At 43.9% G+C, this 18,519-nt stretch overlaps 1 protein-coding gene across 1 annotated transcript; it reads right to left on the bottom strand.

The window, feature by feature from the left end:
• Positions 1-3,748: 3,748 nt before the first annotated feature.
• On the bottom strand, positions 3,749-4,999 carry LOC311131555 (forkhead box protein E4-like; the record flags this gene model as incomplete). Its single annotated transcript, XM_084164607.1, has 1 exon — positions 3,749-4,999. The coding sequence occupies one exon, from the start codon at positions 4,997-4,999 to the stop codon at positions 3,749-3,751; it is 1,251 nt and encodes a 416-aa protein (XP_084020733.1).
• Positions 5,000-18,519: the final 13,520 nt, after the last annotated feature.

Below are 18,519 nucleotides of genomic sequence, written 5' to 3'. Positions count from 1 at the left end.
CGGCGGCAACAGTGCCGACGATGGAGACCCGAGAGGCAACCCCAAGAAAAAATTTTTGGGGGGGCACACGGTGTGGACGACGAGGCAGCAGGAGGCAGCGACAGGGCGGATCTGCAGGTTAGGAGGCCACCAGGTTACGGGGGCTATTGGTTCAGAGGGAGCAGGAGTTATTTGGTCAGAGGGAGGAGCTACAGGAGGCTATAAGGGAGAAGGAGAGTGTAGAGGCACGGCGAGAGGAGCTGGTTAGGCAGCAGAAGGAGCGGGGGTTTATAAAGGAACCCAGTCCCGCTCCTCGCACCAAGCAAGTGGTGCGTGTCGCCAGTCCGATCCGGCCCGTTCCTGATCCCCGCACTAAGCCAGTGGTGCGTGTTCCCAGTACGGCCCGACCCATTCCTACTCCCCGCACAAGGCCAGTGGTGTTTGTTCCCAGTACGGTCCGGCCCGTTCCTGCTCCCCGCACTAAGCTAGTGGTGCGCGTCGCCAGCCCGGTCCGGCCTGTTCCTGTTCCTCGCACCAAGCCAGTGGTGCGCGTCGCCAGCCCGGTCTGACCTGTTCCTGTCCCTCGCACCAAACCAGTGGTGCGCGTCGCCAGCCCGGCCCGGCCTGTTCCTGCTCCCCGTACCAGGCCAGTGGTGCGCGTCGCCAGCCCGGTTCGGCCTGTTCCTGTCCCTCGCAACAAGCCAGTGGTGCGCGTCGCCAGCCCGGCCCGGCCTGTTCCTGCCCCTCGCACCAAGCCAGTGGTGCGCGTCGCCAGCCCGGCCCGGCCTGTTCCTGCCCCTCGCACCAAGCCAGTGGTGCGCGTCGCCAGCCCGGCCCGGCCTGTTCCTGCTCCCCGCACCATGCCAGTGGTGCGCGTCGCCAGTCCAGTACTGCCCGTTCCTGCTCCCCACACCAAGCCAGTGGTGCGCGTCGTCAGCCCAGTCCGGCCCGTTCCTGCTCCCCGCACCAAGCCAGTGGTGCGTGTGTCCAGTCCGGCACGGCCCGTGCCTGTTCCACCGGTGCCTGGTCCGGCACCGGTCAGCTGCTCCACTCCGGAGCCAGAGCAGTCCGCTCCACCGGTGCCTGATCCAGCTCCGGTTAGCTGCTCCACTCCGGAGCCAGAGCAATCCGCTCCACCAGTGCCCAGTTCAGCTCCGGTTAGCTGCTCCACTCCGGAGCCAGAGTAATCCGCTCCACAGGTGCCCAGTTCAGTTCCGGTCAGCTGCTCCACTCCGGAGCCAGAGCAATCCGCTCCACCGGGGTCCAGTCCAGCTCCAGTCAGCGGCTCCACTCCGGAGCCAGAGCAGTCCGCTCCACCGGTGCCTGATCCAGCTCCGGTCAGCGGCTCCACTCCGGAGCCAGAGCAGTTCGATCCACCGTCGTCGGGTTCAGCTCCAGTCAGCGGTTCCAGTCCAGACCCAGACGTCAGCCCCTCTCCAGGTTCGGGGTCTCCCACACCAGGGTCCAGACAGGGCTTGGTACGTCGTGGGGGGAAGGAGAGGGGAAGCAGCGCGCCGAGGTCCAGACCAGACCAGGGGCGCAACAGGGAGGTGGAGAGTAAGTGGTGGTCACGCCCGGAGCCGGATCCACCTCCGAGGCGGAATGCCCACCCGGCCCCTACCCTGTTATGTTTATGTGGCGCGGTCGGAGTCCGCACCTTTGGGGGGGGGGGGGTACTGTCACGCCCTGACTCAAGGGACTCGTATTTGTTGAGTCAGGCTGTGTAATTTCTGTGTTGTGTTTTGCCATGTTGTTTTTCTATGTTAGATCTAGTATGTTTAGATCTATGTTGGCCGGGGTGGTTCCCAATCAGAGGCAGCTGTAGCTCGTTGTCTCTGATTGGGGACCATACTTAGGCAGCCTATTGGCACTAGTGGGTTGTGGGATCTTGTTCCGTGTTAAGGTATGTTGTGTTGCGCTGCCTTGGACTTCACGTATCGTTTGTTTATTGTTTTGTCGTTGTGTTTATTCGTTAATAAACATGTATGCATATCACGCTGCGCCTTGGTCCGTCCCGTCTGTAAACGAACGTGACAGTCTTGGTGGTTCCAAACTTCATCCATTTAAGAATGATGGAGGTCACTGTGTTCTTGGGGACCTTCAATGCTGCATAAATGTTTTGGTACCATTCCCCAGATGTGTGCCTCGACACAATCCTGTCTTAGAGCTATATGGACAATTGCTTCGACCTCATGGCTTGGGTTTTGCTCTGACATGCACTGTCAACTGTGGGACCTTATATAGACAGGTGTGTGCCTATAGACAGGTGTGTGTCTCATAGCAAAGGGTCTGAATACTTATGTAATTAAGGTATTTCTGTTTTTTATTTATAAGAAATGTGCAAAAATATCTCAAAACCTGTTTTCGCTTTGTCATTATGGGGTATTGTGTGTAGATTGATAAGGAAACAAATATATTCAATCAATTTTAGAATAAGGCTGTAAAGTAAAAAAATTCGGAAAAAGTCAAGGGGGCTGAATACTTTCCGAATGCACTGTATATGTAGTCAATAGACTTGGCTACTTTACGCATGCATGCAGACTCGAGGCGATACTACATTTACATACTAAACAGTGCTGGCCCAATCCAAGGTCCAAATGTATATGATAAAACAAATCTACATAAGCAGACAATAACAGCAACATTTATCTGTTCTAAATATTTTTTAGGCCTTAATAAGACTAGACTAAGAAGTCCGTTTGGCCTACACTCTTCTTGGTCAACTAGGTCAAGTCCAAAACCTGTGCACATATGGTTATCCACAAGTGCGTACATGGATTAATAATGATATAACCACACACATTTATACTGTGACATTACATAAAATAAGTGTAAAGCATGTAGTTTCTGTGCTACTATCAACAATAAATATAAAGGATTGTACAAATCAGGCAAATAAAATACTGCATATATTCCCTAGACGTTTGTAAAAAAAACAATAGGTTAAATTAAGATTAAGTTGTTTAGGCCTAATTCAACCCTATACATTTGGCCAACTATTTCTGATTTGGTCATTTTAATTAGCACGTGGGAAACGAATCATATCAACATAATTAACGACTTTATAAAGGAAGTTTATAGCTTACATACGAGTCAGTGTGAAAATTCCCATGCAGGTCTATCGTGAATTAATCAGTAAATATTTTGTTCGGTTAACATAAATGCATAGGCTATTAGGTATAGAAGAAAAAACTAATTAATGGGTATACGGTTTATGGGAATTGGATTTAAAGTCTAATGAACGATCAACTATTAATTTAAAGTAGGCATAATTCAAATCAGAGGGGCGAGTGTCGACCATGTAGGCCTATTCAGTTCAACAGATGCAAGCAACAAGACCATGCTTATCAAAAAATGTGTTTATTACAGCAACCAAAAACGGTAAATAACAATGTAGGCCTTTTCAATATAATTCACAAAGAAATAAACTATTTACATTTCACAAAATAGAACAGTATACAGGTATATGGCTAATAATATTGTTTGAGAACTCTTATTTTTTACAGGTGACAATGACAAAAATGTAAGGTTCAATAATTGGAATTGTTCTCGGACAAAAAAGTACAAGCAGATAGGCTACAGAACATCTAAAAACACATCAATATTAATGTTATAAAACACATAAGATAAACGAACCAAAAGCACTGAGATATGAACAAAACTATAATGGAATGTAGATTTGCATTTCAAACAAATAGAGGTTTCACACTTATTTCAAATGGAATGGATTGAGGCTCTATCGTTGTTTGTCTCTATAAAAATCAGTTCTTCACATATACCGATCTAATCCTGATGCAAAATTGGCTTGTTTCATGTAAGAGTTGTTGTAAGAGTTCATTGGGCTGGAGAGACCCAGTAGTTGCTCAGTTTGTTCCGCGCAAGACCCGGAGCGTACGGCCGGTAGAGACAGCCGGTTCCCCGTGCAGTACACCTGAGAGCTACCTGGAGAGTAACTGGACTGCGTCATGGAAGGTAGGTGGGGAGGGGATGCCGAGGAAGAGTAAGGATACCCGGGTGCCAGGTTTGATGACAGTCCCCCACCGCCTCTGCCCAGTGAATTCCCTGAGGGATTGACAGTCTGCATCTGGAAGCAGTTGGAGGGGTCAATGCCAGTGACGGAGCAGCTAGCAGACATGGTGCCCAGCTCTCCACCGCCTAACCCCAGTGGGTTGAGCTCTCCTCCCTGCATCGCCGACTGCTGGCTGATGATGTTGTCGATGCTGAACATCCTTGGCTGTCCTTGACTAAGCCCGGCAGAGGTCTGATAATGATGCAGCATCGCCGGGTGGGGGGACCCTGCCAGCTGCGAGCCGTAACCCGATCCTATTCCTGGGTACAGGGTGCTGGGGTATGCCGGTCTGCCCATGGGGGTCGGGGTGAATGCACTAGAGCTCTGCATGTATCCAGGATAGGTGCTTACGTCAGTGCGCTTGAATCTTTTCCTTCTCCGCAGAAAACTCCCGTTGTCGAACATGTCTTCAGCAGCGGGGTCCAAAGTCCAATAGTTGCCCTTGCCAGGCCTTCCAGGTTCCCGGGGAATCTTGACAAAGCAGTCGTTGAGGGTGAGGTTGTGGCGGATGGAGTTTTGCCACTTTTTGGAGTTCTCTCGATAAAAGGGAAAACGTTCCATGATGAACTTATAAATACCACCAAGTGTGAGCTTTCTCTCGGGGGAGTTGGCGATGGCCATGGCTATGAGAGCGATATAACTGTAGGGTGGTTTCCCTCTCTGAACGGGCCTCTTCCTACGTCTGCTCCCAGTGGGCAGGTGCTCCTCGGTTTGACCCAGAGTAGCTCCTTCCTCTCGATCCGTGTTCGAACTAGTTGCCCGGGGCTCAGACTTGATCAGAACCACATCCTTGGTCCGGGCCTGCAGCATCAGAGGCGATGGCGGTAAAGGGGAGTCCAGACTCACGTTAGGCGACATGACCAGAGGGCTGGCCAGCTCGGCTGGCGAGTCCTGGGACTCAGCCGTCATGTTACACATGCCCGAAAAGTAAGAGAAATTTTCAAGATTCATAAAAAAATATGTTTTATGTATGCTTGAAATGAAATTGCTTTTTCAAATAGCAGCTGAAAAAATGCAGGCACCATAAAGTTAAAAGGGATGTATTGTTTTGCTCAGAGACTGTGTGTGCCTTTTGGGTCCCTCCCTATGTTAACTTGAGTCCCTGTCGCCCTCGCAGTCAATGAGATTTCTCTCTTGCCAGGTGAGTGGCGTGGACAGTTTTATAAACAGGGGTCGAGTGACAACACTGGCTACCCTATGACAATGGAAAAAAGTGTGTGGGTGGCAAGGGGGGGGGGGGGGGGGGGGGGGGGGGGGGGGGGCTACAAGCCCCTGACAAAGCATGATTTCGAGTAGGCCAATCTACATTTCAAAATGATATGCGGTAAGGAAGGAAGTTGCACTGTAACTCTAGGACTTAATGATACTAGACAATTTTATCTCCAGAGTAGGATGAAGGTTGCCTCTTTTATAAAAAGGACCACATCCTCATTTAAAAATGATTGTGACCTATGTCAGTTACATTAAATCAGCTAAAACACATTTGTTTGACATCATGTAAAGTTGGAATGCATAGGCTCCATTACATTCAGATATTTGGATCAAGCAGCCTATACTTACATGTTAGAAACTACTAAAATGTTTCAATACAGTATGAATGTAAAAAGTCGAAATTGTGTTAAATTGTTGACACAAGCACACACAGTCAGTGTAAGTGCTCCAATCACAAGTTATTATGTGAGTGAAGGACCAGGGAGCTCTCCCTCTCTGTTCTCTCCATGCGTCTGAGGCTCTGTGGGTTTGCTCTAGACTGCAGTGTATATCTAGGCCAGAAAAAACACGGACAGAGCTGCTCTATGGGATTCAAAACCCAACGCTCAATCCACCAATTGAAAAATAATAACAACCCATTAAAAACAAACAATTGAACTGTGAAAGCTTTTGGGAAGAAAAGTAAATATCCCTCCATTTCATTAGGATTTTTTTAGATTGATAATCAAACACTCCTCAGGGCAGAGGGGAGGGGTTATGTTTCGGGACTTTGTAGTAACAACAGCATACTACACAAAGTCACCCTATAGACAAGCTAGGATATCACATGATTCCACTTGTAATTGATTAGGTCAAATTGGGGGTGTTACATTAATAACCCAATCAAAGAGACAGAAGATAATGTTCCAAGACAACTATTTTCCTATTGATTTTCAACATACAATTAATCTTAATTGGCTTCAATGGCTTTATGACAAAATTATGAAAATGCATTTAATCTTTTCAGATGGAGGTCATACATTTTCCCGGATAGAAAAATATTGGGAAGAGTGTGAGTGTGTGATAGAGAGAGGCAAAACGAGAGGGGCAGTCAGAGCTTGTGTGAAAGAGGGGCAACGAGACACTGTGTTCAAGGCAAAGGTTAAACCAACAGGGCTCATTCACTGGCTCTCACAGGCTGATATTAAATAAATGGTGTTATGAATCAAACCAAAGTCATAAACCATAACCACCCCATTCTACACCCCTCCTCTCCCCACTAAGCCATCCTAACACAAAGTCCCCTGCCCCCCCAGCACCCACCCTACCCACAGCTCAGACGCACTAAGCCCAGCTAGCCACTCACAGCCAGTGGCTAACAGCTTCAGACAGGCGTGGGAGCAGGGGTGTATCCAAGCAGGATCTGGCCCCAGAGCTGCCAGGTCAGGCAGGACAAACAGGGGCTATGGCCAGGAAACAGTCCCTCTGCCCTGGGGCCTAGAGCCTCACAGTAATCCCTGTATCCTCCCACATCCCTGTGCACACACACACACATGCACGCACACACACGCAGTCTGCCCCTTAACCACCAACACATTGCACCAACGCACTCCAGGCACTGTGAGGGAGCAACAAATGTATGGTATATGCAACATGCAAGTGTTTATCTAAATTCAAATCTTCAATTGGTCACTAATTTAGAAAACGACAAATTAACATGAATATTGATAGTTCTGTTTAGAAATGTTTAAGATTCTGCATATAATTCATGTACAGCTAATAAGAACTCAAGGTGTCAGATATGTCCAAGCATGTCTGAATGCCATTTTCAACTCACAGACTCCACAGCAACATTTTGAACTTTCACAGCTAGAAGGAGGATTAGAATCTATCCTCTGTTTCTCTCTCTCTCTGTGGGTACGCGTTTAGCATCCCCACATCTGGCTCTCTTCCTCTCTTTCGGAGAAAACAAGGAAAAGAAGAGAGGGAAAGAGAGACAGAGAGAGTTGCTGAGTTAACACTTGGAACCCATTCATTCGCGAAGCGGCTCCAGGGGTGGAGGGGGGGGAGCATCAGAAAAAGAAGGGGAATGAAAGTGGGACAGGGAGAAAGAGAGAGAAACACACTAGAGAGAACGCTACCCCTTTTCTTGCCCAAGCTCATCAAGTACGGGCCAGGGCTCCTGAAAACACAGGGATTACCAGAGTGCTGGGGCTCTCCTGGGCCGGCTAGGCCCTGCTCACTCCTGCACTGCACGCTACACTGCCCTGCTATAGCACTGCATATGGTTCTCACACACACACACTGCCTCTCTCACTCTCACGTCAACACACACGCACGCACGCACACACACACCACACACACACACACACACACACACACACACACACACACACACACGTTGTGGAGACCAGACACTGAAAGAACTGAATGTACAGAGTGCACACAGGGTCAGATAGTAAGTGAGATAAAGGACTTGTTCTGTTACTCAACTTCACTGCTACTGCTTCAGAGCCAAGTCCAATGGGCAAAGATCTGGGTTAAGTACTCACCCCCTTGTATTTCTTCACATTTTGTTCCATTACAAAGTGGGATTAAAATGAATTTAATTGATCTACACAAAATACTCTGTAATGTCAAATTGGAAGAACAATTCAAACAATTCAAAATAATAGGGGTTGACATGATTTTTGAATGACTTCCCCTTCCTCTGTCCCACATACATACAACATCTGCAAGGTCCCTCAGTCAAGTATTGAATTTCAAGCACAGAGTCAATTACAAAGACAATTAAAAATATACAGTTGTCATTCTGAACTGTGCTGCAGGACAGGAAGGAAACAGCTCAGGGATGTTACCATGAGGCCATTGGTGATTTTAAAACAGTTACAGTTTAATGGCTGTGAAGGGAGAAAACTGAGGATGGTTCAACAACATTGTAGTGACTCCACAATAATGACCTAAATGACAGAGTGAAAAGAAGAATACAAATATACAGAATAGAAATATTCCAAAACATGCAACAAGGCAGTAAAGTAATAATGCAAAAAATACATGGCAAAGGAATACACCTTTTGGCCTAAATGCAAAGCCTTATGTTTGGGGCAAATCCAACAACACATCGCTGAGTAACTGCCTCCTTATTTTCAAGCATGGTGGTGGCTGCATCATGGTATGGGAATGCTTGACATCGGCAAAGACTGGGGATTTTTTCAGGATAAAAAGAAACGGGATGGTGCTAAGCACAGGCAAAATCCTAGAGGAAAACCTGCTTCAGTCTGCTTTACACCAGACACTGGGAGAGGAATTCACTTTTCAGCAGTACAATAACCTACAACACAAGGCTAAATCTACACTGGAGTTGCTTACCAAGAAGACCGTGAATGTTCCTGGGTGGCCAAGTTACAGTTTTGACTTAAATCTGCTTGAAGATCTATGGCAAGACCTGAAAATGGTTGTCTAGCCATGACCTCCAACACCTTGACAGAGATTGAAGAATTTAGAAAAGAATCATGGGCAACTATTGCACAATCCAGGTGTGCAAAGCTCCTAGAGATTTACCCAAGAAGACTCATAGCTGTAATCGCTGCCAAAGGGGTTTCTAACATGTATTGACTCAGGGGGTGTGAATACTTATCTAATCAAGCTATATTAGTGTTGCATTTTTCATTAATATTTTTTTTGTTGCATAGTATTTTGACATTACAGAGTATTTTGTGTAGATCAATTAAATTAATTTCAATCCCACTTTGTAAAGCAACAAAATGTTAAAACAAAACAAGGGGGATGAATACTTATGATACCCACTGTAACTCCACCGGTACACACTTGATCAACTCTTTTTAAAATGGCTCAGCAGCTGTCACTAATGTGTTCAGACACTGATGTGTTCAGTCCCCTAGGTCTTTATCAGGTCAGGAAACCCCCTGTGACAGGTATGAGGCGAGTAACTCCCAACTTCCAGCGCCTCATGCATGTCTCAGGAATGATCCACTGACACCGAAAATGAGGTGACATCCTGCTTTCAGATAAGCAGAGCAGTTGAGCAATCAGGTGACGAGGTGGAAGAGCAAAGTGTGGAAGACCCCAGGATTAGGCTACTGAAGAACTGGGGTTACCAAGATTTGTTGGGCATGTTTTACTTTATAATGCTTTTAGGTAATTTTCAACCTCCCTTTCCTACCTATAAAGCCTAGCTATTTGGCAAGCAATGCAAGCAATTACAGATTTTGGTTAAAGGCAGTCAAAAATAGCTAGGTTGATTTTTCTGTGTTTTATATATATTTCCGCAATATGAGGTTGGAATAATACTGTGAAATTGTGAAAATTATGATATTACCCTTTTAGTGTAAGAGCTGTTTGAAAAGACCACATTAAATGTCAGCTCGTTTTGCATGGGTGTAGTTTTGGCCTGCCAATAACAAAGAGAGTTTCAACCCTCTCTGCCAATAACAGATTGTTTTCAGGTTACATATCCCTCCCATTAGGCTCCTCCAATTAGGTCCCCCACTCCCAGACAGTCCTAGCAAGATTCTTACTTGAGAAATAGCTTTTTGCTATGAAGCTATTTTTGTTTCTTTTTGACCATTTTAATTGAAAACAATCACAGTAAGGTAATTAATTGTTACCCAGAAATTATTTGATATTGAGAAAAAAAACGGCTGCATTGGACCTTTAATGTTGTCATTGTTCTCTCACCCACTGTGGTTCCCAGAAACTCTTCAATACTAACTTACCCATTTACCTCATAAACCTTCATCCTCTCCTTTTATTTGGTCTGAAATGAAATAAGGTTTCAACTTGCATGACCATGGTTTTTTTAACTATATCAAAGCTAAATACACACCTTGTCGAGTGAACAGTTATTTCACATTCCAGTCAATCTCCTGGTAGGAACGATAGGAGAGCCAGTGATAGGGCTACCACTTCATGGTAACATGCTCCCACATATCGTCTATGAAATAAGCAGGTGGCAATAGCCTACTTTGCAGACAAGTTATTAAGGGATACGTTTGTTTGTTCAATTTGTTAGTTACATGTCACGACACTACCGCAAAATTGTCTGCTGTTTACATGTTCCATTGATTAATTGTCGCCAGAATACTTCCGGCATTTTCCACCTGTGACATGCATCACTTAGTTTTGACACACCAAATAAGCGTTTGGAAAGTTGGTCATGTGACATTGATATTCTTATGATTCCTTCTATCTGTAACAGGCTGAACTCAAAAAGTTCAGTCATGAAGATTATCAATAACCAAGTTTCCATCCACAGAGTTTATGCAAGTAAAGACATACTGTATAAAAAAAAATCACAGATGAAATATGTTATGATAAACTCCACAGGGTGATGAAAGTGTACTGTGATGAGCTTCATGCTCTTTTCCAATACATGTTGAGGGTCTTAATTTGTATGATAGTGACGTGACAATCGGTGCTTAGCTGCCAATTAACAAATAAGAATGATCTTGCTCTTATCAATGTCATCATATAACCTAACCAGTCAACTTTATCAGCGAACTATTGTCTAGAGAGCATGCACGAAAACCAGATTTGGCAAGTTTGCCATTTATCGCAACAGTTTGAGTGACGAAACCATCGATAGAGTGAAAAATGCAATGGAAACACATTGAACTTGTGTTTTTTATTCGGTACATGAGAACTTTAGTGCGAAAGTGTTTTTTAGGTGCGCTACGTCATCACGCGCAGGCTTTTATCCTCAGCAAAGTCAGTTTTGATGGACACAAAACTCTGGTGGGAAAATGCGCATATTTTTTAACTGCAGATTTTATAATATTCACATGAAAATCTGTTGCAAATTTGATGAAACCTAGCTACTGTAATCAGTAAGTAAATGTACTTATAGGTCTGTATGAAGATAGTCTTTGATTTTGTAAACATTAGATTTTTCCTGATGTAGCCAACCCATTAATCTACATAGGCCTAAATTATGTTATGACTCAAAGGTAATGTATCATATGAATAATATATGTGCTAAATAACATTTGTAAAAGTTTTGAAATAGAAAGCCTCTCATGGATTTCAACAGCCTTTCATGTGAAGTCATGGAATAGCCAAAAATAATAAACTAGATTTAAAGATCTTGGGAGACAGAATGTCCTGCAGAAGACTGGCAGAGCTCAGACAGAGAACGGTGTGTAAGATGTTGTAAACATTCCCTTAATACTCACTGTTTAACATGACACACAGCAACAAAGGCCTAATAACGTAATGCTCTGTCCGACTGGGAGGGTCTTGTGGGCCTGCCTGCTCTTCACAGGGCCACCAAGGAGAAGGACAAACATGAGGATCATACTGTATCAGAGAGATACTAGGGGAAGAAGAAGAACAGGTTTTTTATATCTTAAGATCTTACTATCTTATCGAAGATAGGATGTTGTCCTTTTCTGTGAGATGAAAACTCCCTCAACCTTTCCGCAAGCTGGGATGTAGCTAAATATGGCTGTGTCTGTGTGGGGCATTCCTGGGGGGCTATGTGGCCCAGACTGGAGGAGGATGAGTAAGAGCTTATGGCAGGGGTGGAGGGGATGAGGTTTGGGTCGGGTGTCTGGGAAGTCTTTGTGGGTGTGTGTGTGTGTGCATGTGTAAAGAGGGGGAGGGGTTGTCGACTGAATATCTATGAAAGTAGCCCAACCTACCTTTCATTTTATTAATAATAATAATAATAATAATATAATAATATAATAATAATAATAATATAATAATAATAATATAATATAATATAATATAATAATATAATAATATGCCATTTAGCAGACGCTAACCAATAATGTTCTGTGGGGCTAAATGAAGTATCAGTGAGGTGACGCAGGTAGACGCGGCATTAGACGTCAGAGTTTCAGAGGCCAGAGGGATGAGAGAGAGCCACGCTCTGTGAGAGAGGACAAGGAGTTTCTTTCAAACTCTTCTCCTCACTATGTATCTTCATAGCTATCAACAGACACTTCTCCCTTGCTCCCTCTCTCTATTATCCAGTGAAAAGAGGCTAACAACTAAGAGTTGCTCTATCATAACATCCAATATTTCATACCTACAATTTATGACTGTTAATTTGTTTTTACTGAATATCTAAAGCATCTCATCACAAATGAAATTATTCTACTGCATGGTTCATACTACAGTATATGAGAGTGCATCATACAAAAAAGTAGACACAAAGTTGTCTCTTGTCATTGCTATATACAATATACATGTATATATATATATACAGTGCCTTCGGAAAGTATTCAGACCCCTTGACTTTTTCCACATTTTGTTAGGTTACAGCCTTATTCTAATATTTATTAAATAGTTTTTTCCTCATCAATCTACACACAATACCCCATAATGACAAAGCAAAAACTGGTTTTTAGACATTTTTGATAATTTATTAAAAATAAAAAACTGAAATATCACATTTACATAAGTATTCAGACCCTTTACTCAGTACTTTGTTGAAGCACCTTTGGCAGCGATTACAGCCTCAAGTCTTCTTGGGTATGACGCTACAAGCTTGGCACACCTGTATTTGGGGAGTTTTTCCCATTCTCCTCTGCAGATCCTCTCAAGCTCTGTCAGGTTGGATGGGGAGTGTTGCTGCACAGCTATTTTCAGGTCTCTCCAGAGATGTTCGATCGGGTTCAAGACCGGTCTCTGGCTGGGCCACTCAAGGACATTCAGAAACTTGTCCCGAAGCCACTCCTGCATTGTCTTGGCTATGTTCTTAGGGTCGTTGTCCTGTTGGAAGGTGAACCTTCGCCCCAGTCTGAGGTCCTGAACGCTCTGGAGCAGGTTTTCATCAAGGACCTCTCTGTACTTTGCGCCGTTCATCTTTGCCTTGATCCTGACTAGTCTCCCAGTCCCTGCCGCTGAAAAACATCCCCACAACTTGATGCTGCCACCACCATGCTTCACCGTAGGGATGGTGCCAGGTTTCCTCCAGATGTGACGCTTGGCATTCAGGCCAAAGAGTTCAATCTTGGTTTCATCAGACCAGATAATATTTTTTACATTTTACATTTACATTTTAGTCATTTAGCAGACGCTCTTATCCAGAGCGACTTACAGTTAGTGAGTGCATACATTTTTTTAATATAATTTTTTTCATACTGGCCCCCCGTGGGAATCGAACCCACAACCTTGGCATTGCAAATACCATGCTCTACCAACTGAGCTACATCCCTGCCGGCCATTCCCTCCCCTACCCTGGACGACGCTTGGCCAATTGTGCGCCGCCCCATGGGTCTCCCGGTCGCGGCCGGCTACGACAGAGCCTGGATTCGAACCAGGATCTCTAGTGGCACAGCTAGCACTGCGATGCAGTGCCTTAGACCACTGCGCCACTCGGGAGATTTTTCTCATGGTATGAGAGTCTTTAGGTGACTTTTGGCAAACTCCAAGTGGGCTGTCATGTGCCTTTTACTGAGGAGTGGCTTCCATCTGGCCACTCTAGCATAAAGGCCTGATTGGTGGAGTGCTGCAGAGATGGTTGTCCTTCTGGAAGGTTCTCCCATCTCCACAGAGGAACTCTAGAACTCTGTCAGAGTGACCATCGGGGTCTTGGTCACCTCCCTGACCAAGGCCCTTCTCCCCTGATTGCTCAGTTTGGCCGGGCAGCCAGCTATAGCAAGAGTTTTGGTGGATCCAAACTTCTTCCATTTAAGAATGATGGAGGCCACTGTGTTTTTGGGGACCTTCAATGCTGCCTCGACACAATCCTGTCTGGGAGCTCGACGGACAATTCCTTAGACCTCATGGCTTGGTTTTTGTTCTGACATGCACTGTCAACTGTGGGACCTTATATAGACAGGTGTGTGTCTTTCCAAATTATGTCCAATCAATTGAATTTACCACAGGTGGACTCCAATAAAGTTGTAGAAACATCTCAAGGATGATCAATGGAAACAGGATGCACCTGAGCTAAATTTTGAGTCTCAGAGCAAAGGGTCTGAATACTTATGTAAATAAGGTATATCTGTTTTTATTTTTATATTTGCAAACATTTCTAAAAACCTGTTTTCGCTTAATCATTATGGGGTATTATGTGTAGGTTGCTGAGGATTATTATTTTTAAAATACATTTTCGAATAAGGCTGTAATGTAACAAAATGTGGAAAAAGGAAATGGGTCTGAATACTTTCTGAAGGCACTGTATATACAGTACCAGTTTTGACTGGTACTGTATATACACAGGATATATACACTATATATATATATATATATATATATATATATACAGTGCCTTCAGAAAGTATTCATACCCCTTGATTTAGTCCACATTTCGTTGTGTTACAGCTTGAATTCAAAATTGATTAAATATAATATTTTTCTCACCCGTCTACACACAATACCCCATAATGACAAAGTGAAAACATGTGTTTAGAAATGTTTACCTAATTTCCATAAGTATTCACCCCCCTGAGTCAATACTTTGTAGAAGCACCTTTGGCAGCGATTACAGCAGTGAGTCTTTCTGGGTGAGTCTCTCTAAGAGCTTTCCACAACTGGATTGTGCAACATTTGCCAATTATTAAGTTCTGTCAAATTGGTTCTTGATCATTGCTAGACAACCATTTTCAGGTCTTGCCATAGATTTTCAAGTAGATTTAAGTCAAAACTGTAATTCAGCCAATCAGGAACATTCACTGTCTTATTGGTAAGCAACTCCAGTGTCGATTTGGCCTTGTGTTTTAGATTATTGTCCCGCTGAAGGGTGAATTCATCTCTCAGTGTCTGGTGGAAAGCAGACTGAACAAGCTTTTCCTCTAGGGTTTGCCTGTGTTTAGCTCCATTCTGTTTCTTTTTTATCCTGAAAAACTCCCTAGTCCTTAACGATTATAAGCATACCCATAACATGATTCAGCCACCACTGTGCTTGAAAATATGGAGAGTGGTGCTCAGTAATGTGTTCTATTGCATTTGCCCCAAACATAACACTTTGTATTCAGGACAAAAAGTGAATTGTTTGCCACAATTTTTGCAGTATTACTTAAGTGCCTTGTTGCAAACAGGAGGGATGTTTTGGAATATTTTTATTCTGTACAACGTTCGTTATTTTCACTCTGTCAATTAAGTTATTATTGTGGAGTGACTACAATGTTGTTGATCCATCCTTAGTTTTCTCCTATCACAGCCATTAAACTCTGTAACTGTTCTAAAGTCACCATTGGCTCCATAGTGAGATCCCTGAGCCGTTTCCTTCCTCTCCGGCAACTGTGTTAGGAAGGACGCCTGTATCGTTGTAGTGACTGGGTGTATTGATACACCATCCAAAGTGTAATTAATAACATCACCATGCTCAAAGGAATATTTAATGTCTGCTTTTATTTTACTCATCTACCAATAGGTGCCCTTCTTTGCGAGGCATTGGAAAACCTCCTTGGTCTTTGATGTTGAATCTGTGTTTAAAGATTCACTGCTCGACTGAGGGACCTTACAGATAATTGTATGTGTAGGGTACAGAGATGAGGTAGTCATTCAAAAATCATGTTAAACAATATTATTGCACACAGAGTGAGTCCATGCAATTTATTATGTGACTTGTTAAGCACATTTTTACTCCTGAACTTATTTAGGCTTGCCATAACAAAGGGGTTGAATACTTATTGACTCAAGACATTTTAGCTTTTTATTTTTTTATTAATTTGTAAAAATTTCAAAAAACATAATTCCACTTTGACATTATGGGGTATTGTGTGAAGGCCAGTGACAAAAAAAAAACTAAATGTAATCCATTTTAAATTCAGGCAGCAACAAAACAGAATGTGGAAAAAGTCAAGGGTTGTGAATACTTTCTGAAGTATTCAGACCCCTTGACCTTTTCCACATTTTGTTACATTACAGCCTTATTTTAAAATTGATTAAATAAAATAAAATCCTTGACAATCTACACACAATACCCCATAATGACAAAGCGAAAAAAGTTTTTGGGACATTTTAGCAAATGTATTACAATTTTTAAACAGAAATACCTTATTTACATAAGTATTCAGACCCTTTGCTATGAGACTCGAAATTGAGCTCAGGTGCATCCTATTTCCATTGATCATCCTTGAAATGTTTCTACAACTTTATTGGAGTCCACCTGTGGTAAATTCAATTGATTGGACATGATTTGGAAAGGCACACACCTGTCTATGTAAGGTCCCACAGTTGACAGTGCATGTCAGAGCAGAAACCTTGGGGACTTTCTGCAGCATTGAAAGTCCCCAAGAACACAGTGGCCTCCATCATTCTTAAATGGAAGAAGTTTGGAACCACCAAGCCTCTTCCTAGAGCTGGCCGCCGAGCCAAACTGAGCAATCGGGGGAGAAGGGCCTTGGTCAGGGAGGTGACCAAGAACCCGATGATCACTCTGACAGAGCTCTAGAGTTCCTCTGCGGAGATGGGAGAACCTTACAGAAGGACAACCATCTCTGCAGCACTCCACCAATCAGGCCTTTATGCTAGAGTGGCCAGACGGAAGCCACTCCTCAGTAAAAGGCACATGACAGCCCGCTTGGAGCTGGCCAAAAGGCACCTAAAGACTCTCAGACCATGAGAAACAAGGTTCTCTGGTCTGATGAAACCAAGATTGAACTCTTTGGCCTGAATGCCAAGGTTCAAGTTTGGAGGATATCTGGCACCATCCCTACGGTGAAGCATGGTGGTGGCAGTATCATGCTGTGGGGATGTTTTTCAGTGGCAGGGACTGGGAGACTAGTCAGAATCGAGGGAAAGATGAACGGAGCAAAGTACAGAGAGATCCTTGATGAAAACCTGCTCCAGAGCACTCAGGACCTCAGACTGGGGCGAAGGTTCACCTTCCAACAGGACAACGACGCACACAGCCAAGACAACGCAGGAGTGGCTTTGGGACAAGTCTCTGAATTTCCTTGAGTGGCCCAGCCAGAGCCCGGACTTGAACCCAATCGAACATCTCTGGAGAGACCTGAAAATAGCAATGCTCCCCATCCAACCTGACAGAGCTGGAGAGGATCTGCAGAGAAGAATGGGAGAAACTCCCCAAATACAGGTGTGCCAAGCTTGTAGCTTCATACCCAAAAAGACTTGAGGCTGTAATCGCTGCCGAAGGTGCTTCAACAAAGTACTGAGTTAAGGGTCTGGGTACTTATGTAAATGTAATATTTCTGTTTTTTATTTTTAATAAATTAGAAACAATTTCTAAAAACCTGTTTTTGCTTTGTTATTATGGGGTATTGTGTGTAGATTGATGAGGGGGGGGGAACGATTTAATCAATATTAGAATAAGGCTGTAACCTAACAAAATGTGGAAAAAGTCAAGGGGTCTGAATACTTTCCGAAGGTACTGTATATATATAATTAATTAAACCCAAGGCCTAATTGATTACATGATTGCCAATCTAGCCTTCTGTTGTCACCCTAGACATCAGCAGCAGCACTAGTTGTTCACCTCAAAACATATCTTGGCCCTGGCATTGCCTGGTGATGAGAGACAGACAGACAGTCCATCGGCAGACAAACAGCAGAGGGAGGAGCAGTGATAAGACACGGCCTTTACACACACAGACACACAAGATAGGGAGAGCTAAACACACACGTACACAAGCAATCACAATGTCCCATCCCAGCCTACACATTTATGCTTGCGCAAATGCGCAAATGCACACATGCTCACCCCACACGAGCAGCGGGAGGAGCGCACAAGCATGTGTGCGCACGCAAAAACACACACACACACACACACTGTGGGCCAAGCTCCAGTCCCAGTGTTCAATCTTTATCTCTGTGAAACTTCATTAAAGCAGAAAGGTCAGCAGCAAACAAGTTTCACAGGCAGGCAGGCTAGGTGATTACGCTCTGTACACCCCACCTCCCTAGTACACAAGTACTATCTGAAGACCTACTAAAAACCGTAAAAATATACAATGAGGGAAAAAAAGTATTTGATCCCCTGCTGATTTTGTACGTTTGCCCACTGACAAAGAAATGATCAGTCTATAATTTTTATGGTAGGTTTATTTGAACAGTGAGAGACAGAATAACAACAAAAAAATCCAGAATAACACATGTCAAAAATGTTATATAAATGTATTTGCATTTTAATGAGGGAAATAAGTATTTGACCCCTCTGCAAAACATGACTTAGTACTTGGTGGCAAAACCCTTGTTGGCAATCACAGAGGTCAGACGTTTCTTTTAGTTGGCCACCAGGTTTGCACACATCTCAGGAGGGATTTTGTCCCACTCCTCTTTGCAGATCGTCTCCAAGTCATTAAGGTTTCGAGGCTGACGTTTAGCAACTCGAACCTTCAGCTCCC

This window comes from Coregonus lavaretus (assembly GCF_964263955.1).
Source record: "Coregonus lavaretus genome assembly, chromosome: 6".
In the NCBI taxonomy this organism is placed as follows: Eukaryota; Metazoa; Chordata; class Actinopteri; order Salmoniformes; family Salmonidae; genus Coregonus; species Coregonus lavaretus.
The sequence above is the reverse complement of the archived record's forward strand: the minus strand, read 5'-3'. Positions and strand labels throughout refer to the sequence as shown.